The following is a 23,073-nucleotide window of genomic DNA, read 5'->3' as shown; positions in this document are numbered from 1 at the left end:
GACTCTGCTTGGTTAATCCACGCTGAGGGGTCACTACCTACCTGATTATCTTGACCCTACTTGGTTAATCCGCATTGGGGGGTCACTAGTGGTCCTGCTTGGTTAATCCGCATTGGGGGACTATACTATATATGGATTGCGCTTGGTTAATTCGCATTGGGCGATCCTTATGGCCATGTATGCTTAGGAATAATCATGCTTGGCTAATCTGCATTGGGTGATCACTTCCTAACAGCTGTAGGAGTGACTCTGCTTGGTTAATCCGCATTGGGATGGGTCACTGCCTGCTTAGTTACTTTCTTAGGGGTGGCTCTGTTTGGTTAATCCGCTTTGGGGGGCCACTTCCTGTTTGGTTACTTATGTAGGCTTTCGCAGAACTGCATCCTTCTAGCCCTAGTTTTTAATGTACATATGAACGATGGTTTTTGAGAATCTTGGTGGTTTGAATGGGAAAAGCCGTTGGATGTCTGGGTGACTCTTTCGGAGTTGTTAAAGACTTGACTATGTTTTCATATTTACGAACTTATATTTGAGGTTTATAAACTGTGATCGATGACCTTTCTTTTATTGAATATCACATACTTGTATAATTGTCACTCACCCGTGCTTCGCAGTTTATCCGAGTTCTGGTTGGCCAGTGCACCATTCTCCTGATGTAGGCACTGATTATACATGTGATAGATTTGGGTTGACTATAAGAAACGCTAGATATTTTGGATTCCGTTGAATGGTCCGGAATCCTTACTCTTGTTCATTTCCATAAAGTTAGTTCTACCCTAGATTCGAGTGAGTGGGAATTACTCACAGTAGATGTTATGTCTATAAATTAGAATTACCATGTTATTACTTGGAATCCAAGCAGGGAATTATGTAGAATTCCTTTATTAAATTTCGTGCTTTAATATGTGATCTTGTTGATTGATTAACGTAGTTAGATGTTAATATCGAGCATTTTTTATTCATAGAATTGATTAATTGACGTGATTGTGGAACGACGTTGGGTATGATTGAGATTAATGATTGCGGTATTATGTGAAACATAGTGATTTATATGATGGATAAATTGGAAAACATCTGTGTGAGAATGGCTTACCTGTGTGCATTGAAAGATGATAATTGTTGTTTGGTGTAAGGTTGATGTGTAGTGTGGTGCTCTATGATTTTTTGCTATAAGTATTTTACGAAAAGATTAGAGTTTGACGAATGATGAACTACGAATGGCTTGATCCTTATTTAGGGTACGTAGACAGTCTAACGAGGATGTTAGATGCAGCCATAGAGTCTACGAAGAATTATTGCACAGTTGGATCTTAAGTTGTGTTTTGCTATTTCTCGAAGCGCGGGGTATGTTAGAGATACGGGTATTTGGTGACGTCATGTGTCGATCCTAGACGTATGTCGGGATCGGGGCATGACACGCGTTGTAGGCACTGAGGCCATCTATGATCCTGGGCTATTGGATTGTCCAAATCCAAAGGTCCATATAAATTCGAATTTAAAAAAAAATTCAAAAAAATAAAGAAGAAAATATCTAAAACAGATGACCACATGGCACAACTTGGACTCTTGGATTACAAAAAAAATTGTCATCCTAAGGTCCATATTAGTTATGTTAGTAAACTTAAAAAAAAAATTACTGAAAAATGTAAAAAAATAAAATAAATAAAATTAGGAGAATATGAACAGTGGAGTGACTAGGACGGGATTATAATTTCAAATAATGATATGTGACGTGACGAGATTAGTAAAAAGTTAAACATAATATTAATTAAATTTTTTTTTTTAATGCCAATTGTCCAAGCAATTAATTTATAGGGTGAAGATGCATTCGGACAATTACTATTTACTAAATCAATAATTGTCTTTACCTAATTAACAGAGCAATTATTGTCTTAATAGGGTTATATAAGGAAGGTTTTTAACTCAGGTTCCGCTTAAGGAAGTTGTCTCGTTTGGTGGGTAGAACAAGTAGTAGCATCGCATTATATATAATTATTCAAGGGAGTTTTAATAAAAAGCCCACGGTACTGTTCACTTTAACGAAAAACTACATTTTTACACTAAAAAATCAATCCTGGTACTATTCACTTTATCATTTATTTTGTCATTATCGTTAAAACTCAAAGTTTTTGAGCTCTTTTCATTAGTTTTCCTTTTATTCAATCCTTATACCTGGTACTTAGGGTATGATTACTTATAATGAATAAATTTACAGGAAATATGTATATTTTTTATTTGCATTTTGTAGGATAATCAATCCTTATAAAAAGTTAAGACAACTGATTAGCCTGTACTAATCTCATCACTTGGCTCAGGGTGCAGTACCCGTAAATCGGGGGAAAGACATTAAATGGATTTACCATAACATGATGTTTTGATCCAAAAATTTCATGTTTTTCTCCACATCCACATAACATTGTATATTGGACTCAAACTCTACAATAGGCTACTAACGCTTCCATTTCCAATCAAATTAGTTCACTTCAACTTTCAAATTAGGCCACTAACGTTATCATTTGTCAAAAAATATAAAACTTTCAAATTAGGCACAAGAGTAATGTAACATTCAACTTTCTTTCTCTCTTTTTAATCCAACACATGTATTAAGGCAGGCAGCAGTTGGGACCAGGAAATAAAAAGAAGAGAAACCGTTGTTCCCTAGAGCTATATATTACTTCCCTAAATTAAATAAGTTGGTTTTTTGGGGTCATAAAGCTCATTGCATATGTATATATAAATAAGATCAAATGCTAGTTGTGGTGGATTGAGTTCTCTTGGACCATGCTGGCACATAGGGCCTTGTACCAGAAGCAATAAATTCATGGGGCTTCCAACAAAAAAGCTGGTCAAAATTAAACGTAAAAGGCTAAGTCTTAACCATGATTATAATATAATCATAACTGGATCTGTGACATCACTTTTTTACATCATATTTTTGACACATACTTTTTGGAGCAACTTCTAATGTATCTCAATGATCCAAACTATTTAATTTTTAGGTCTTCCCTCAAAAAACATATCTACCAATACTCATCCAAATCTGAAACCATGTGAATGTTATATTAAGGGATTAGGGTTTCTTTGTAGAACCATATTTTTCCATTTTCTTCACTACAAAATAAATGTCTTTAATAGTTTAGATTTGTCTACTTTTTTGTAAGGATGATCTATGAATGATGTTATAAAAGATAAACTGTTCGGATTGTTAAAATATATTCCAGAATCGGCCATAAAAATGTGTGTCAAAATTGCGTAAAAAAATAATGTCATAGATCCGCTATTTATAATTATAATGGTTGAGGCTTAAACTACTGAGCGATTAGACTATATTAGTAAGAGATGAACAACAAAAGCATTTGATAAATGTATTTGAAATGACTAGACTCAATGCACAAAGGAATTTGCATACGAATAGTTGAATGAGTATTTTAAAAATGCTCTGTTTAGCGGTTTTTGATATTCATGTAGTGTATTGAATTCTTTTATCTCTCGGTCTAATATTTTGTTACATATTTCTACCTAAATTGGCCTAAATACCTGTCCAAACATTTAATTAAGGGCTCTTTGGTTCGTGTAATTAGAGGTTTAGGGAGGTTTATGATATTGTATTCTCATGTTTAGTAAGCACATTTAGACACGTCAACGATTGAGAACTTCCAATATGACTTATCCGAATAAGACAAAAAATCTGATTATAAATGAATTCGAATATGAATTTTGATCCAATTCAACTTAATATTAACCTATTATTTGATTTATTCATTATCTTACAAATATTATACTAGTGTGTATTCGAAGTTGAAGATTTTTTATGCATTCAAAATACACTTATTCACTAGTTTATGTTTTACAACGTGAAAAGTTCTATTTTAACATAGATAAATATATTAAAAGAATGATGTTAGTAATAATATTATGAACTTTTCTAGATCATAAATTAGATCCGACGAGGATTCAATTCACTTTGAAATCGATGTTTTTGGCATATGGATCTGTACGTCAAATCCGATGATACAAATACAAACCAACTTGATAATCCCATTATAATGGACCCGAATATAGATCAAAATTGATCGGATCCGTTTAGAGATCTAAACATATCCTTGAAGACGAAATACCTTTGACATGGGCTTTTACGAGGAAGGAGGGAAGCTAAAACCCTTGGGTACGAAGACACGTGAATGAATCAATGATCTTCTATTTCAGTTAGGTAAGAATAGAACGGGAGTAATGCTAGAGAGACCAAGTTTCGGCTTCATCACATTGATGAAAGAATTTAGAATCACTTCCCTTTGACAGTATGCAAAATTTCAAAAACAAACATTTAAGCTCAATAATTGGACATAATTGCAAGAAGAATGATGAATCAGGGTAGATTTCATAAACTTGAAAAAGCAAACAGAAACACGCATAAATAACCAGCAAATCACATAAATGAAACTTCAAGATGAATGGAATTTTTCACCACTCAAATAATCTGGTTTATGGGAAACAAAACTCAATCCCGCAGTAAAATTCGGTTTGGGATTAACTCCCCTATAACTGAATTATTTCAAGAAAATTTTGCCGAAACGAGTTCTTTAAAAGCTCAAAAAGATTTTCATCACCATCTAAAAGCTATATGGCTTGGGAAGAAAAATATTCTTAACCAGAACCAGATCCGTACTTCTTGCCAAACACAAGCAGCTGAAGCTTGTCGTAACCAGAGAGCACACCAGCACCAGCAATGGCACGGAGGATGTTAGCACCAGCACCCTTGAAGAGAGACTTGGCACCCTCGTTCTTCAAGATTTGTTGGAAGGCATCCAGGGAACTCTTGTACTTGACGGCTTCACCGGAGGTCATCATCATTCTTCTGCGGACAGTGTCAATTGGGTAGGATGCAAGACCAGCACCATTGGTGATGAGCCAACCGAGGGCAAAGCTAGCAAAGAAACTATCCTGTAGTTTTCAAAACAAAAAAGCAACATGTCACACAACTGAAAGCAGATAATGATTGTGGGCAACAGATTCGAACATTGTGGCATATAGCATTCTTTAAAAACCAACATAAATAGACACTTCATACAATTCTTTGTAATGCTTCGCAAAGAAAGCATTAGAATAGAGCGAAGCCAAAAATAATAAACAGAAGAGCGGACGCATCATTAAACCTTTTGCAAAATTAATAGTCCTTTCTCAAAGGGAAATGAATGACTAACATAAGAAATATTATGCCATAACAATATGCACACATACAAGATATTCAACAATTACACAGAACGTAATAAAAAACCAAAATTGAGCTAGCAACCAACGTAAACAAAGCCAACACCATCATAACAATATATAACCATGAACAAAAAGGCAAGTGAATAAATAAAAGTAATTCACTAACCTGCAAGCCTCCAGTCAGGACAACAGGCTTCAGTGAATCATACAGTCCAAAGTAGAGACCACGGTAGACAATAATTCCAACACAAGATATGTTGAATCCACGGTAAAGACCGGCAATTCCATCAGATTTCAATGTCTTCCTGTAGACATCAACCAGACCATTGAATTGTCTTTCTCCTCCCTTCTTTGCAGCTTTAGCATCATTAGCCAAACGAGTACGAGCATAATCCAAAGAGTAGACAAAGAAAAGAGAAGAAGCACCAGCAGCACCTCCTGAAGCCAAATTACCAGCAAACCATTTCCAATAACCATCCCTGTCTTTCTTGAAGTTGAACAGCCTCTTGAAGTAATCTTTGAATGCAAAGTTCAAGGCCTACAACAAATCCAGGTAACGATTTTAGTACAAGTACGCATCAAAACTTTTCTTTGCCAATGGAACATTTAGTTAAAAAATAACATCACATACCTGAGTGGGGAAGTAACGGATAACATTGGCAGTGTTCCCTCTCCACAATGAACCAAAACCCTCTTCCTTGATTGTACGGCTAAAGCACTCACCAATGCCCTTGTAGGGTTGAGACAAACGACCAGTTTTGATCATCTCGTCCTGGTTCTGAATCAACAGCTTGACACGCTCAATTGGGGCAGCAGCAGTTTTAGATACAGCAGCAGAGACTCCGCCCATGAGAAAATCAATAAGAAAGTGGCCTTTCTCCGCAGGGGCTTGAACAAAGATAGGAGATGCAGTTGATGGAACCAAAGACATATCAGTGGTAGCTCTGCATGCTGGCATGAAGGGATACTGCAATGCAGCATTAGTGTAGTTCCCATATGCACGTCTTTGGTACATCCCTGGTCTTTGGAAGCCATTATCGTAACCCTGGATAGATTGCTGAAGGAGCTGGCCAGCTACCTTCTGGACGACAGAAGGATGTTGAACCTGATCAACCATTGTCACTTGCCCTACAAGAGTGTGCATATACCATATCAGAAACAGAATCCACCACCAACATTATGATATACTTGACCAAAACTAACTGACATCATTTATGCCAAAGAGCTTTAAGTACACTATAAAACCAGTTATAAAATCCATTGTACTCCCAGATAGACATACAAATAGAGGACGAGCCTCGATCATCAGATCTATCGACATCAAATATCAGAAAACAATGAAATATATGACACAAAATGATCTCAAGAGGTAGCAGATGGTTAGTAGAAACTACAAACGTACTTATTATATCATCTATTCTGTAAAATGTCCGATGATCTTTGCACTATATTTGTCATAGATGCAGTAACATCATGGTACTAACAATGGACAAAAGAATATCCAAACAACCGTCAATACTTGAAATAGAATCACAACATCACCAAATCGATATAACAGTAGAGAAATTAAAAACCATATCATCCGAAATAACATTCAATTAACATAGGTCCGACTAAACAGTTCACTATTTTTAAGACTACAAAAAGAATCATTTCTTTGTTAAACTATTTACTCGACATCGCAAATAAACATACAAAAAAATCAGACTAGATTTATCAAGAGTATTCACTTTAAAATCTCAAAAACTTCCAATTAACAACAGAAAATAACCACAAACTTTAAAAACCAATCAGAACCGTCCAGATCTGAAGGATCTGGATCTACAATCCACAAGTAAGCAAATCAATACACTTCCACCATAGAAATGTACTACAAAATCAGACCTGACAACGACGAACAGATATGAAACAGTAAAAACATACAAATCGAGCAGATTAGATCTCACTGAAACAAGCCACAAATAATCAGATCCACAAAAACAATTAATCGATTAAAAAAATCACCTTTGCAAATCAAAATTACAGATCCGGGAAAAAGAAAAAAAAAATGAAAATAATTGAAAAAACCCTCAAAAAATCTCAAAAATCTGAGAGATATAGACAAAATTCAGATCTAAACATAGCAAGAGAAAGAGAAAATTTAGTTATACCTTCGGTGGTGGTGGCTGCGAGGCGTCTCCGCTTTGAACTCTACGCTGAAATGCGCAAAGACAAAAGAGAGACAGAGAGCGAGAGCGAGAGAGGTGTGGAGGAGACGCCTCTTTGGAGAGAAATGGGGCCTTTTTATTGGCTGACGGCTGACCCAGCAGAAGCGAATAACTGGGAATTGCTCAAATCTCAGCCGTTAACTGTTCGATCTGACGGATGATATTTCACGTAAGAAGGTTAGGAACTGTCTAAATAGACGGCGCCGTGACGACTGAGTAAATGTGGGCTAATCGGCTAAGCATTCTAGGAATTTGGAAAAGTATGCGTCTGCCTGGAATATGGGCCGACTTGAATGAACGGTTTCGATTTCCTTTATAGAAAAGAGAGTTGGCTCATATTCCAGTCGAATAAAAATAAAATGCACACATCATTTTATTTTTATTAACAAAATCGTGGTCAATAACTAAATTGAGAAAATTGTGCATTACAAGGTCAAAAAGTTATTAGCTTCTGAATTTTGATAGTGTGGTTCCTCATACACTTAAGTTTCGTCTTTAAAGAGAAACCCCTCATAATTAATAAAGGGGAATGGAGTGTCCAAAGAAAATGAAAAGTGGGTGTTCAAAGAAAAAATAAATTTTTAAAAAAAAAGTAAACGAAAGATATTCTAGAAAGTTTAGTAAATTGTTTTAAGTCTCCAAAAGTTTGTGAGAGGAAATTAGTTGTCTAGAAATAAAACTTCACAAAATCACTTATTTTAATATTGTCCTAGTATTTTCATTGATGGATCTTTTAATTAAGAGCCCATATACGTTTGAAGGCTTGAAATTCATTACGAGCACAAATACTTTCGAAGACCCAATTGTCACATATTCGAGAAAATTTGAGAATGAAAAATGTAATTGGATGAATGTTACCTATATATGTTTTTTTTTTCCTTTCCATTTCTTACATTTTTCACTCATAACTTGACGTGCACAACAAAAAAATCGGAAAGAAAACAAAACTAATTCCTATTAAAACAATGTACAATTAGGAAAAGTTGAAATCTAAACCATTTCCATTATCAAATTACCCTTATACAAAATAAATTATATTTTTGATCAAATGAAATACAACACATGGTTCTAATCCTCATATTAATCAAGATTGTATGGTTCTAGTTTTTTTTTTTTTTTTTTTGTGCACATACAATCTTTATGAAAAATTATATACAAATCAAGATTAAATTATAGTTAAATGAATGAACTAATGAATTCTGATAAGTGAAATATAAATTAATAAACAGTTTTTGGAGAACAGATTAATAAACCGCACACCCTTGAGAAAAGAGTTATTCAATTTAAACACAATCCTCCATCTAAGCTCACCCTTCTGTAACTCTTACACCTCATAAACTCTATGCGGGATAGCTTGCTCTAGTTGACACTCCGAATGATCACATTTTCGTTTTGTTACCCTTTCATTTGAGTCGAGCTACTTAGTTACCCTCTATTATGAGGCACGTGCTTGATAACCACATAGTAATATCCTTTCAAGCACTCATACGGGAATAGAATGTTCATTTTTTTGTCGACAATTAATATAGAAAGTATCTCCTTTGAAATCTTTCCCCATAACAAAAAGAAAATCTTCAGTCGTTTCATCTTTCTTCCTCAACAAAAACACGATCTCAATTCAATTAACTCAACTGTGAGAAGTGGGAACTGTTACTTTTCATGATCATGAAAATTCCGCTCTTTCATATATTTAAGTTAAATTGATAATATATGGAACAATTAAAGTAAAAATAAACATGGAAATATGGTGGAGTACTGGGTCGAATAATTGACAGGCAAAACATCCCAATCTGCTTTGGGTGTTTCGGAGCGGTGGTGTTGGTCGGTGTTTAAGGGTATTTCTGCAACAAGAGTAAATTGTGGTAGTGGTCTTTTAATTTTAATCAAATTAGAGTAATAATCTCTCAACTAAAAATTCATTACTGTTGATATTTCAATTCATCAAAATGTGTAGCTATAATCATTTTCGTCAACTTCATTAGAATTTTGTCAAAATAAGTTATGTTGGAATGACCATTGCTACAATTGGGGTCCCTCAACTCATCAAAACGTGTAGCTATGATCATTTTCGTCAACTTCGTCAGAATTTTGTTAAAATGAGTTATATTGGAATGACCATTGCTATAATTAGGTTAAAATTGAAAGGCAATTTCTCCAGTTATATTAAAGTTGAGAAACCAATGGTAATAAATTTTTAGTTGATGAACCATTGTTTCAATTAAATTAAAGTTAAAAGACAATTTTATGATACAAAAGTGGTGAATTAAGAAAATATTAAAATTAAAACTTTTTAATTGGGGTAAAGATGATGTTTAAACAGAAAAGTTAAAAAAGAGAGGGTGAAGTTTACTGGGAGCGGAGGGGGTTCTCAAGCGAACAAAGGCGGGAACTTGCAACCACCTCCGAAAATGGCAACCATGGCGGCGGAAGAAAACCCAAAGCAGAAACAGGAACTTGCAATGGGTGAGGAAGAAGACGACGACGAACATGGCGCCAAGGAGGCAGTACTCCAAAAGTACTTCCTTCAAGAATGGAAGCTCGTCAAGTCCATCTTAGACGACATTGTTTCCAATGGGCGGGTCTCCGATCCCTCCGCTCCCCGCAAGATCCGATCCATTGTAGCGCTCTCTTCCATCCCTCTTGATATTTGCTGCATTTTTCAAGATTGAATTTTTGGTTTGAACCCATTTGGAATTTACTGTTATTAGACAATAATACCATTTTTTCCCTTTAATTACTTTGTGATTAGAGACAATTTTAAGTGAATAGGATGTGAAATTAGTTTGCTTTTTTGAAGTTTTTATTTATTTTTTTATCAAGACACCGGTTTTAGTGCTGTAAAATAAATTTGTTTTGGATTTGTGGGATGCACGCAATTGCATGTATTTAGGAGTAGGGGTTTCTGATTGGACCCGTTTTGATCAATTCAGAGGTGAGCTAGTGATTACACTGCTCCAAGTTGGTTTCTTAGTTTTTCTTTCAAGGCATTATTCGATGGGCGAAAATGTTTTCTACACTAAAAATTTGCTATTTGTTCCTTATTTGTATGCAGATGGACAAGTATCAAGAACAGGGCCAGCTAGTTGAACCGTACCTGGAGAGCATTGTTACCCCACTCATGTTTATTGTCCGCTCTAAAACAAGCGAATTAGGTGTAGCTTCGGATGAAATTCTTGAAGTAATTAAACCTATATGCATCATTCTTTATTCTCTGGTCACAGTTTGTGGATACAAGGCGGTTGTCAGGTTCTTTCCGCATCAAGTCTCGGACTTGGAACTTGCTGTGTCTCTCTTGGAGAAGTGCCATCACACAAAGTCAGTGTCATCACTGCGTCAGGAAAGTACAGGAGAGATGGAAGCTAAATGTGTGATGCTTTTGTGGCTGTCTATACTCGTGTTGGTTCCGTTTGATATCTCCACTGTTGATACTAGCATTGCAAACAACAGTAATCTTGGAAAACTTGAGCCAGCTCCTCTGGTATTGAGGATAGTAGGGTTCTCCAAAGATTACCTTTCAAATTCAGGCCCTATGCGTCCTATTGCTGCTTTGCTGCTCTCAAAGTTTCTAACACGCCCAGACATGCCAAAGGCTTTTTCCAGGTTTCTTACATCTTGTATATAGGTCATAAAATGTTGCATACAACTGCCTACTATAGCATTGCTTGCGCATATGATAAAAATTGATTAGAATTCAAGCTGAGTGCGAGCTGTGATTACACCTTAATATTTATGGAATATAACCTTCTGGCCAAGAGAATATGAGTTAATCCTCTCTTTTTTTTTTTTTTGTTTCTGCTTCACTATAAATTTGTTAATTTTTTTTGGAGACTTAAAATTTATTACTGGTTCTACAGCTAATGCTTTGAATATAAGATAGTACGAACGCTTGATGTCAAGTAACTTAGAATGTGATAAATTTAATATGAATGCTCAACCTTAAGTACTTGTACATTACACACACATACTGATGTGCATGTTTCTGTGATAATTTCTTTCTTAGCTGTTAGTTGTAATTCTAGACCACTCTTATTGCTGCATTTGCTTACCTTTTTCGTATACATTTTCTTCTTCAGCTTTGTTGAATGGACACACGAAGTACTATCTTCTCTGACAGATGATGCCATCAATCATTTCCGGTTACTTGGAGCTACAGAAGCACTGGCTGCTATTTTCAAGGTTTGCTTTTACTTCTTTGTAGTTCATACGATCTGAACCCTAACATAGTTTGCAATTTAGTTGAGAAAGCTTATGTCTAAGGACCAATAACTGTGACCCTTGAGCAAGTATGATGATTTTTAAGAGGATTGCAAGTTGCATATTGCATTTATGTTTTTGATTCTCTAAACTGATATGTTTATTTATTTATTTATTTTCTTTAACATTTCAATGGAAAATTCAAGTTACAGGGTAAATCCCACATATAACTCAGTTTGGGTTAGACCAAATTAACGAGATTCTCTTTAAAGTTTTTCTTGCTGGAAGTTTTTGTTGTTGTTTTTCAATAATTGGACTGTTTCTCTGGACCATGCATAATATAACATCTAGTGGCCTCTTTATTTCATGGGATCGTTGCGATGTGAAGATATGCATTTGACATCCGTATAATACTTATAACTCATATGATTTTGTTGATGCTCATTTTGTGTGGAGAGGCAGTACATAATTTCTTCAGTAATTTTTTTTATTCTTGGAGGCTTGAATGCTTGAATTTCAATATAATGCTTTAAAATTAAATGGTGATAAAAAATCTAACGTGGGTAATGAATTTGTATTCTAGTAGATAACGTGGGTAATGAATTTCATTAAAGGTCACCATATCAAAACTATGCTTGATATATTGAGAAAGCAGTAACAATATTATATATTAAAAACTGTGCGACCTACTTTGTTTTATGATTAAATATATTCATTCTTTTCCACTTTGAGGCGTAAAATATTGTTTAACTTCTGATGCAGATACTTCAGTTGACATGTTTTTGAATATAAACAAAACTGCATTTTGTTAAGTTATGGAGATTGTTTTATGGATGCTCTATATCTACTTACAGCAGAAGTCTATTTTCTAGAATGATTGTCATTTATTTTGCCCAGGTTATTTTAATATTTTGGTATCTTATATACTATCTTCAATGGACAGGTTGGTGGGCGGAAACTCTTGCTTGATGTGGTTTCTATTGTTTGGGTTGACACCTTATTGTTGATCAAGTCTAGCAACGCATCTAGGAGCCCATTACTGCGCAAGTATCTGATGAAATTAACCCAGAGGATTGGGCTTACTTGCCTTCCTCATCATACACCTTCATGGCGCTATGTGGTTAGAAATGCTAAATTCTTTATCCTTTCCATATTTCAAATTTAGTTTTATCCAAATAATAAGTTGTTTCTGTCAATGTTTAAGATACTTAATTTATTACACTTGTAATTTTCATTACAAATGGTATGTATTTCCTGTTGTATGACCCACCTTTTGGTATTTTTCTTTTCAATTTTTATGCTCTTCTTAAAATGATCCGAGTGTTAATGAATAAGCTGCTTAGAGTACTTAAGAATTCAAATACCAGATGTGATTCTGCATCTAGAAGTATAATCTTTTTGAATAGGACAGCACATTAAGCAATTCTTTGCATTTTACAAATGACCACACAATGGATTAGTTGCCTTCGTAAAAAACCCTTATATGTCCTGGATAGTTTTGTTTTTTCTCTGATGGCTTTCTCTTGCCTTAATCATGTACTTTTGATGCAGGGGAAAACAAGCTCTTTGGGAGAGAACATAACTTTGTCTGGATCTGAAAAGACTGGTCGATGCAATTATGCTTTAAATGCTGAGGATTCCAACTCAGAACCAAGTTCAAGCTGCCAGCAAGATGAAGAAATGGATGTTCCAGAAGTTGTAGAAGAGATTATTGAGATGCTACTTACTGGTTTGAGAGATACGGTATGTTTAAAGGCATGAGATTTCATCGAGAACTTGGTTACTTCGAAGTTTGTAGCTCCTGCTTTTAAAGTTTCACCGACAATATGGATCTCTCTTTTTCGTTGGTCTCATCTTGGTCATTTACTTGATCTTTCTTTAGAATTTTATTGGTTGGAACATTGCTGGCTTTCTGATATATTAAATAACCTTTGGAGAAGCTGCCATTCCTCAATATTCTGCTTATCTGCAGACATTTTGATCTTGCCTTCTAACCAAACTGTTTGTTATGAACTTGAAAAGCTAAGCCCATCTACATAGCAGCTTTGAAATGATTCTCCTCATAAGTGAGTATATACAGACAAACTTAAAGGATTATTAGTTATACTTGCGAGATAAACAAAACTGACTAAAAGTCTGATTTCCAAGATGTGGATGATCTGGCTGAGACATTCGATGTTGGAATGAGAAATCACACTTACTGAAAGTCCGATCCATCAAATGAAATCCTCCTAAATTACCTTGGAAATGAGGAACAATATGTTGCCGTGGTAAATATTCAGGAACTGTTGTTCAGTTTAGTTCACTGGTTTATCCTCTCCACCACCTTTTTCATTAATCCATGAGGTTCAATGCTCAAAATAGTTGGTGGTCCTTGAGGAATGAAACGATCATCACGTCTTCTGTTCCCTTTTGAGATGCGAGTCCATTATAATTGACATGAATTCCAATAAGCCTTTCTTTCAGCTTCTTCCATAAGTTTTCTTTTTGGGTCTAATTCTTCCAAAAGTTTTAGTTTCTTAGAAAACTAAAACCGAGGGTTTCATGTGCATGGATAAGGTTGCACTAGAGAGCAACTCAAGTTGCTAACTTGCTATTGATTCATCCTTGTTTTGGATATTTTGATTTTTTTTTATTTTCTTTGATTTTTCCCACTGTCATATGGTATGTACTTATAGCATTTTTATGCAGGACACTGTTGTGCGTTGGTCTGCTGCAAAAGGTATTGGCCGCATTACTTCATGTCTTACATCTGCCCTTTCAGAGGAGGTCCTGTCGTCTGTGTTGGAGCTGTTTTCACCAGGCGAGGTGTAGTTTGGTTGCTTTGTTTGGTATCTTTTCCCATACTTCTACCATTCAACTGGTTAAAATGTCCTTGCTGGAAAATCTTTCATGCTTACATGGATTTCTGTAATCCTTTAAAACATTGCATCTTCACGCCCCTTCATTAGTTGTGAATAATTGTACTAATTTTATTGCTCAAAAAGCTGTACTGATGTCTTACTTTTTCAGGGTGATGGGTCATGGCATGGTGGTTGCTTAGCACTGGCTGAATTGGCGCGTAGAGGGTTGCTCTTACCTATCAGCCTTCCGAAAGTTGTACCTGTTGTTGTGAAGGTTGTCTGGAATACCGACTTATAAATCTAGCGTATATTGGCATTTTTGTTGAACTGTAGCAAGTGTATATCATATATGGTTGATCCACTAGCGAACATTTTTCATCAATAATGAAATGATTTCACATTTACTCTAAATTTGAATACCTACTTTCTTTTCCGTTAATTGTTTTTCCCATTATGTCATGGTGATCTAGGTGTAAGTTGTCATGAACATACTCTTCTGGTACAATGTCGTATTTGAAGTCTACTTTGGTTTTGTGAGCTTTTATGGAGCTTCAAGCTTACTAGGTTGTTCTAATGTGGTGCTGTTTCTCTGTTGTAGTCCGTGAAAGATTAATGATTGATGTCAAAAGTTGAACCAAATACAAAATTTAAATTCTTGGCTTGTAGAGATATAAATTAGTACTGATGAGAGTACATCTTCTAATTAGGCACTACATTATGATATTCGAAGAGGTCCACATAGTATTGGATCTCATGTACGGGATGCTGCAGCTTATGTTTGTTGGGCTTTTGGCCGTGCATATTATCACACGGATATGAGAAATATACTGGACCAGCTTGCACCACACCTTCTGACAGTGGCCTGCTACGACCGTGAGGTACTAAACTTTTATTATTAGTATGATTTGAATTATTATTTCGTACCACATGTGTTTTATGTACTTATATTCTAGTTTATGATGCTTAGGTTAATTGTAGAAGAGCAGCTGCTGCAGCTTTTCAAGAGAATGTTGGAAGGCAGGGTAGTTACCCTCATGGAATTGACATAGTGAATACTGCAGACTATTTTTCACTTTCTTCACGAGTAAACTCTTATGTTCATGTTGCTGTCTCTATTGCTCAATATGAGGGTTATCTTTATCCATTTGTGGATGAGCTGCTGTATAACAAAATTTGTCACTGGGTAGGCTCCAACTTGAATTCTTTAAGGTTTTTTAATTCCCTACAGACTACTTTTATCTGTCAGTGTAGATCTTATGTTTTACACAATGTCATCAGGATAAAGGTTTGAGAGAACTTGCGGCTGAGGCTCTTTCTGCCCTTGTTAAATATGATCCTGACTATCTTGCAAACTATGCTGTGGAGAAAATAATTCCTTGCACTCTCTCATCTGATTTGTGCATGCGCCATGGAGCAACACTGGCAGCTGGGGAACTTGTTTTGGCACTACGCAAGTGTGGTTATGCTCTTTCTGCAGGTTGCTACTCTAACCTCTTAGAAATACAAGTAAAAGATCACGATAAGTAAGATAAAACTTGATATTTGTGTCTATCTTAGATTAAAGAGTTTTCAATTAGATTTAAGCAGAAGGTTTCAGATTCAGAAACATTTTAGAAGTACAGTTTCTGGAGCAAATGTGAATTGAGTAAACTTTCTTAGAAATTGACTAGTGTGTATGATTATATATTTTGCGGTAGGTATCAGGATAAGGAAGTAGTATTGTTGTTCACAAACGTGAGCAGAAAAGCAGGTGCAGTGGTATAAGAGGGTGAGAAATTATAGGAGTGAAATGATAGAAAAGTGGTTTCAAATGTTCCTTTTTTTCACTGTTTTTTTCCTTAATGTTAAAAACAGTGAATTTTTTTTTTTTTTTTGTGGCACTACTACTGAAACTTGAAAGACGTAATTGCTTTATGAAAATAACAAAAAGGTTTTACAGAACGAGGTCACACAAAACAAAGTCTTTGCTTGCCAAGTGTATAGATGTTGTACCAAAAGCCTAATCCACGAGGAGGATGTTGTAAAATGACGTCTAGAAGGCAACTCATCTTAGGTCATTGACAACATACCGTTCCTAATGTCTCCCTTTCAGATGGTTTTCAATTTTCAAAATAAAATATATCCTTTTGTTTTCCAATTCAAGCAAAGCAGTTATACAGGGTTTGCCTTTTACTTTTCTTTTCCGGTTTTTTTTTTTTTTCTTTTTTTTCTTTTTTTCAGTTTTTTTTTTTTTTGGGGGGGGGGGGGGGGGGTGTGCAATTCCGGTGGTGGGGTGCAATATCGGTATTTTTATTGCATAAGTCATTACTGTTTTGTTAAATTGGTGTTTACAGATAAGCAAAAACGTGTTGCTGGTGTTGTGCCTGCTATTGAGAAAGCACGCCTTTATCGTGGAAAAGGCGGGGAAATAATGCGTGCAGCTGTTTCCCGCTTCATTGAATGTGTATCTATATCATCTGTGTCACTGCCTGAAAAGATAAAACGTAGTCTGCTTGATACTCTTAATGAGAATTTGAGACACCCTAATTCGCAAATTCAGGTGGTTATCTCTTAGCCTTAAGTATTCTACCTAATTGCTTATTATTTTATTTTTTTCATTGTAATATCTAATTGTTACTCAAGTTTTTTACTATTATATGCAGGATGCTGCAACTAAAGCTCTGAAGCATTTTGTGCAAGCATATCTAGTTGCTGGGTCTGTTGGAGGTACTGGTGATATAACATCAAAGTACCTGGACCTCTTGAGTGACCCAAATGTGGCTATAAGAAGAGGGTCAGCACTAGCACTAGGTGTTTTACCATGTGAACTTTTCGCCCATAGGTGGAAGGATGTGCTATTGAAGCTTTGTAACTCTTGTTTAATTGAGGTGCAAAAGGAGTTTTGGATCTTTATTTCCTTTCTCCTGTTTTGCGGAAGAATATCAGAATGATGATTTCCTAATTACATTTCTCACCTACAGGATAATCCCGATGATAGAGATGCTGAAGCACGAGTCAATGCTGTCAAAGGACTTGTGTCAGTGTGTGAAGCATTAACTCGGGAAAAAGAACAATCTGGTATTGATGTCGCGGAGGGTGACATGTCTTTGTTTATTCTCATCAAGGACGAAATAATGATGACTTTACTGAAAGCTCTTGATGACTATTCTGTTGATAACAGAGGTGATGTGGGTTCTTGGGTGCGTGAGGCTGCTATGAATGGCCTTGAGAGATGTACGTATATCCTCTGTAAGAGAGATTATGTTGGTCTTACTGGAAGATCAGGTCGAGTCGATTCTGCACTGGAGTTGCAGAATAGTGATGACATTAACCAGCTGCAATCATTGTATGATGCCAATCTTGCTACAAGTATAGTTGCTGGAATTAGTAAGCAAGCTGTAGAGAAAATGGACAAACTGAGAGAAGCAGCTGCAAAGGTTCTACAGAGGCTTTTGTACACCGAGATAGCCTATGTCCCGCATATACCGCACAGAAAAAAGTTGGAAAAAATTGTTCCTAACGGAGCTGATTTAAAGTGGGCGGTAAGTATACACATGCCACTTCTGTACTATTGATTGGTAATTGAAGTTCTTTGACGGAGAGACTATCCTGTGCTTGCTTGTAGGTGCCAACTTTTTCGTATCCTCGTTTTGTACAACTGCTTCAATTTGGCTGTTATAGCAGATCAGTGCTATCTGGGTTAGTCATTTCTATTGGTGGGTTGCAAGATTCTTTGAGGAAGGCATCACTCACAGCATTGTTAGAGTATCTTCAAGTTGTAGAAAGTGAAGACCAGAACGAAAGGTCCAGAGAGTATATGTTATCTACTGACATGCTTTGGGTTCTCCAACAGTACAGGAGATGTGACAGAGTCATTGTACCTGCATTGAAGGTAGTGTCAGATGAAACCCTATTTTGAGAAGTGAGACATTAATTTTTTGTTTTACAGAAATTATGAAGGAATTCTTGATTACATGCCCAAATTTATATTTCCCTCGTATTAGTGGAATGGCGAGACTAGTTTTTATTATTTTTATTTGTTGATTACTTTATTCTTTATTGTTTAACAGCTTTGATAGGTGGTGTTCTTAAGTTAAGAATAAATCCACAAAGTCTGATATTGTGTTATCACTATATCTGAAACAAAACCACATCGTTGTGAACAATGGCGGAGGCAGCTAAAGGCCTAGAAGGGTCAGCTGATCTCCCCATTTGAAAAATTAATTCTTTTGTGTTGTAATTTAATGTGCATCATCTTTTGCTTATAGCTGACCCTTTGCAAAATTTGACTTCCCTTACTTTCTTTTTACTCATCTTTACTCGCTTTGTCTTTGACCGTGTGCTTATGGGTTGGTTATGGGCGGTTGTTTATGTCAAATTACAAAAACAACTTGGTTTACATATAGCATTTTCATTAAGTTATAACTTTGGAAGGTAACAATTGATATAAGATACTAAAACAGTAATATTGAAGTTAAATATCTTAACAGTTATGGTTTTTTCTTCAACACATAGGAAGTTTGTAAGTAAGCTTCTTTTAATCTTATAATTATTTGAATTTGACCCTCCCTGACGTAATTCCTGGCTCTGCCATTGGTTGTAAATATAAAAAAGCAGAGTTAAATAATTACTTAGCTTCTTGTTTATTCTTACCTGAGATCTTGACCGGTTTCAGAGAGATGATGCTCTGGCCATTTGTTAATGTTGTTTCCTTTGGCTGATCGTAAGTTCATAACCTATTTATTGCAATGTTCACCTTCCTGCCTTACTTGGTCAAGTTCTTGATTGTAATCGAAGCTCTTTGGTATTGCAGACAATTGAGATTCTTTTCAGCAAACAGATATTGTTGAGTATGGAGGTTAGCCCTTTGCCAGATTAAAAAATTTCAATGCTTAAGTGCATTTTTCCCGTTTCATATATGGTTTTGCAGCCAGTCTTGTGATTAAACGCCATGAGGATAGTTCTGATTTATTTGGATCTCGATTTCAATGTACAGGCTCGTACACTTGTTTTTTGTGCTGGTGTTTTGGACTCTCTGGAAGTTGAATTAAAAGGGTCAAAGGACTTCTCCAAGCTATATGCAGGCATTGCAATACTTGGATATATTGCTTCAGTTTCGGAATCCATCAACACTCGGGCCTTCTCACATCTTCTCAGTTTTCTTGGCCATCGCTACCCTAAGGTTTGTGGTTCCCATGAAATTTAATGATCTATGGATCAAAATCCTAATCATAATTGCACCGCTGAAGCAGGTCAGTTTCAGTTGTATTTTCCTTATAAGTTCATTCTTCTTTCCTCTACCCAGATACGGAAAGCTTCTGCCGAACAAGTTTACCTTGTCCTCTTGCAAAATGAGGGTCTTGTGGCTGAGACCAAGGTGGAAAAAGCGCTTGAAATTATTTCAGAAACCTGCTGGGAAGGTGACATGGAAGCAGCTAAAATCCGAAGGTTGGAGTTGTATGATATAGCCGGTCTTGACACAGATATACTTCGGAAGGCTAGTAGCCGAGAATCGAATAAGGATAGTAACAGAAAGCCAACAACTACAGATGAGAATGCATCATATTCCTCGTTAGTTGAGTCATCTGGGTTCTGAATGTATAAACTGATGCCTTGTTGTCTATTGCTGGTTAAACATGACCGTCCTTTCCTATTGTTTTGCTGTAGTTTCGTTCTTCAAGTGTGCTTTCGAGGTGCTTGCTGTGAGCTCTTTTTTTTTGTATTCTCTTCGGATTATGTAGCTTTCTTGGCAATTTTATTGTATTTTATTATTTTGAGATAATAAAGTAAATATTCGTAACTCTGTGCTACATGCATATTCTGATTTTCAACTTTCTCAGCTCTAGTCCTTAAGATGACCAGATTGATCATCAACTTTCATATATATTTCATTCAACAACCAGAAAAAGAGATCGATAGTGATTATTCTTCATCATCGTTGTTGTGTGCAAGGTGGCTACTCCAACGCATGTAGTCTTATATTTATTAAAGAAATGATACAAATAATGGTATAAATATATGGTAAGAGTAGTATTTTTGAACGAGTAATGTTTACAACTAATAGATTACAACAGAAATTAAAATATAGGTAGTGTTTGATTGATATGTAATTATGTACGAATACCCTACATGAATGTCATATTTGTACACGAACAATGCCTCTTCCAATCATGTCATGTTAGCATCCAATGCACGTCCTCTCACCGGTCAACCTCAGGTGTGAGGGTGTCTGATGCCTTGAATTATCATCAACTGTAGGAGAGTGACGAAAGTCACATTCATTCAAATATGGATCTGCCTGTTCATACGGTACAAATCACTTTCATATTTGCAAAGAGACTTGTTAAACTAAATACATTGAAATTAATTTATTTTTGGTAAATTACAAGCCAGGGCTAGGGTTTCATAATACGATGCGGTTTCAATATACAGGTTTGTGTGTCAAACATTGAAATATACAACTCAATCCATTGCTGCAGTTGATTAATGCAGGTTACAAATTTTGTATAATTGTTGGCCTATTTATAGTTAAACTTGATTACTTCAGCTAATAGTTCCTAAGATTGTACATGCATGGTAGCTAGGCTCCACAGTTGATGAGAATTTTCTATTTCTGCTTCAACTGATCAGTGGAAATTACTGTTGGAATTGATGGATGTGGTAATGAAATCTTATCTTAGGGTACAAATATGTCTGCATCTATTTGAGAAATTGTACAAGTTAAGAGAGAGAAATTTTTTTTTCAAGTTTTTACCTAAAATAAACAAGAAGAAAAATTATATGTTGATCTAGAGTATTAAGATATTTTGAACTTTATCATCTTTAAATTTTATTTTTTTATATTTTTGATTAAAAATCTAACAATTAATATGTTCTAAATATAAGTGTTATTGACACTCCAAAAATCTCATTTTACATTCCTTATAAGTGTATTTTTCTTTCTAGATATCAAAAGTTTGGAGTGTAAAATGAGAAATTTGAAATGCCAATAACAATTCCCTATCCTATACTTAAAAACATCAAAAAAAAGTCCGTGAACGACAATATATTCCTAATGTGTGCATGAAAAGCAGGTAAGCCTCTTTATTTTATTTGTTGACAGACCATGACAATGGTATTTTTTTTTTCGAAGGAAAAGTAGGACAAATCAAATTAAACAATTAGGGAGCCAGCCAAATGTAGTTTGATTTGATTTGGTTGTTGGGAAGAAGTTTTTCAACGTGTGCCGAGAATATTGTCAGATACAATAGATGTCATAATACAATTGATTGTAATATTATTTTAAGTTTCAAATACAGCTATAATACATTAAATACTTAATGTATCAAATCGTGTTCTTGATCTACTGAAAGTTTTATCCTCTTTGTGGGAGGTCCAACTTGCGAGCATAGTTGTTTGGAAAATAGTCATGGACATGGGAACTCAAAAGGCTGAAGCTCAATTTCCGAACACACATGCACTCGTGGAGACTTGGAATCATTAAACGATGAGCATGGACTATAGTCAAACAAAAAACTTGGAAGTGAAGAAAATTGGAGTATTTTTTTTAACTCTTAATGGTGGTTTAGGGTTTGGTTCTTAATTGCTTGGGCAATTCATTCCCTTATCTGAGCATCTCGATTCTGCTAACTGACTCTAGCTAAAATGTTGAAAAAAATGTCAAAAAAGAGTAACTCAATCAGGCGAAAGAAAATTGCTGGTTGTTTTTCAGATTTTATTTTATTTTTTAAATAAAAAATAAAATAAAAACTTGATTAAGAATGGAACATACATGTCAAATTTGAGTCACCTTCAACACACACGAAATTTCTTTTTTATAATCCCTTGGTAAGCGCACAAATATAAAAACAATTCTTTTTTTTTAGATCTAAACAACAAACAATGCTCTAAGATTTGTTGACTATTAAGTATTAACCGTTACGAAAGATCATAGAGTGAGAAAATGATAAAAACCAGGAAAGTTCTCCTTGACAAAATGAGAGAGCGCCGATCACAACTAGGAAAAAGATGGAGATGGTTGAAAGATAGTAGAAACAAGTGGTGGAAGAGAGTGAAGAAGAGACCAAGACCAGGATGCCACCGACCCAAAGCAAAAGTCGGGGGATGCTGAGGTAAAGTTCTTTCTCTGTTTGTGTCCCTAGTGACTAAATTTTTTTTTCTGTCTCACCCTTTCTCATAAATGATGATTGGTTGGAGTAGTCACTTGGAATAAAAAAATAGTAGCTTGTATTAAACTACAACTTTCTATTCATTTTAGTTAAGATTGAGTCAAAATAGAATGTAGATCTCCAAGACAAGGTCTTCATCTCAAATATTTAACAAGTTATTTTGGTTTGAGCAATACTAAAGGGAAGGATTTGGATCCTCTCCTGAGCTAATGGAGAGGATCCTCCTCATCAATCATTCTGAGCTGTTGGATTTTTATCCAACGGTTACAATCATTATAACTTTAAAAAGATCCCCATATTTGTAGCCGTTGGATAAAAATCCAACGACCCATGATGATTGATGAGGAGGATCCTCTCTATTAGCTCAAGAGAGGATCCAAGTCCTAAAGGGAATACTTTGGTTATGTCCAAGTGGGTCTTGTGTCAAACGACATATGGGTTTGAAGTCAGATGATCTAATTAATAACTTAG

The 23,073-nt window shown here is 35.4% G+C and overlaps 2 protein-coding genes across 3 annotated transcripts; one reads left to right on the top strand and one right to left on the bottom strand.

The window, feature by feature from the left end:
- Window positions 1–4,411: 4,411 nt before the first annotated feature.
- Window positions 4,412–7,753, bottom strand: LOC137735172 (ADP/ATP translocase 1, mitochondrial). Of its 2 annotated transcripts, none has more exons than XM_068474567.2 (4): window positions 7,362–7,753; window positions 5,843–6,339; window positions 5,378–5,749; window positions 4,412–4,941 (listed from the first exon to the last, which is right to left on the bottom strand). In XM_068474567.2, exons 2-4 carry the CDS (start codon window positions 6,326–6,328, stop codon window positions 4,645–4,647), a joined length of 1,155 nt encoding a protein of 384 aa, XP_068330668.1. In that variant the 5' UTR covers window positions 6,329–6,339; window positions 7,362–7,753; the 3' UTR covers window positions 4,412–4,644. The 2 variants fall into 2 exon arrangements, with proteins under 2 accessions (XP_068330668.1, XP_088553377.1); XM_088697251.1 differs by having other exon boundaries at window positions 7,216–7,368.
- A 1,957-nt stretch (window positions 7,754–9,710) lies between these two features.
- On the top strand, window positions 9,711–20,234 carry TTN1 (ARM repeat superfamily protein). The gene is made up of 17 exons (XM_068474378.2): window positions 9,711–10,036; window positions 10,471–11,018; window positions 11,492–11,594; window positions 12,556–12,732; window positions 13,164–13,355; window positions 14,304–14,420; window positions 14,625–14,729; window positions 15,163–15,333; window positions 15,423–15,638; window positions 15,734–15,932; window positions 16,789–16,994; window positions 17,098–17,322; window positions 17,416–17,976; window positions 18,060–18,326; window positions 19,248–19,292; window positions 19,431–19,616; window positions 19,740–20,234. The coding sequence occupies exons 1-17, from the start codon at window positions 9,827–9,829 to the stop codon at window positions 20,028–20,030; spliced, it is 3,819 nt and encodes a 1,272-aa protein (XP_068330479.2). The 5' UTR covers window positions 9,711–9,826; the 3' UTR covers window positions 20,031–20,234.
- The last annotated feature ends 2,839 nt before the right edge of the window (window positions 20,235–23,073 follow it).

This window comes from Pyrus communis, chromosome 7 (assembly GCF_041283825.1).
Source record: "Pyrus communis isolate YQ-2024b chromosome 7, ASM4128382v1, whole genome shotgun sequence".
NCBI classification, from domain to species: Eukaryota; Viridiplantae; Streptophyta; class Magnoliopsida; order Rosales; family Rosaceae; genus Pyrus; species Pyrus communis.
Note: the sequence above shows the minus strand (reverse complement) of the source record. Positions and strands in the feature narration are given on the sequence as shown.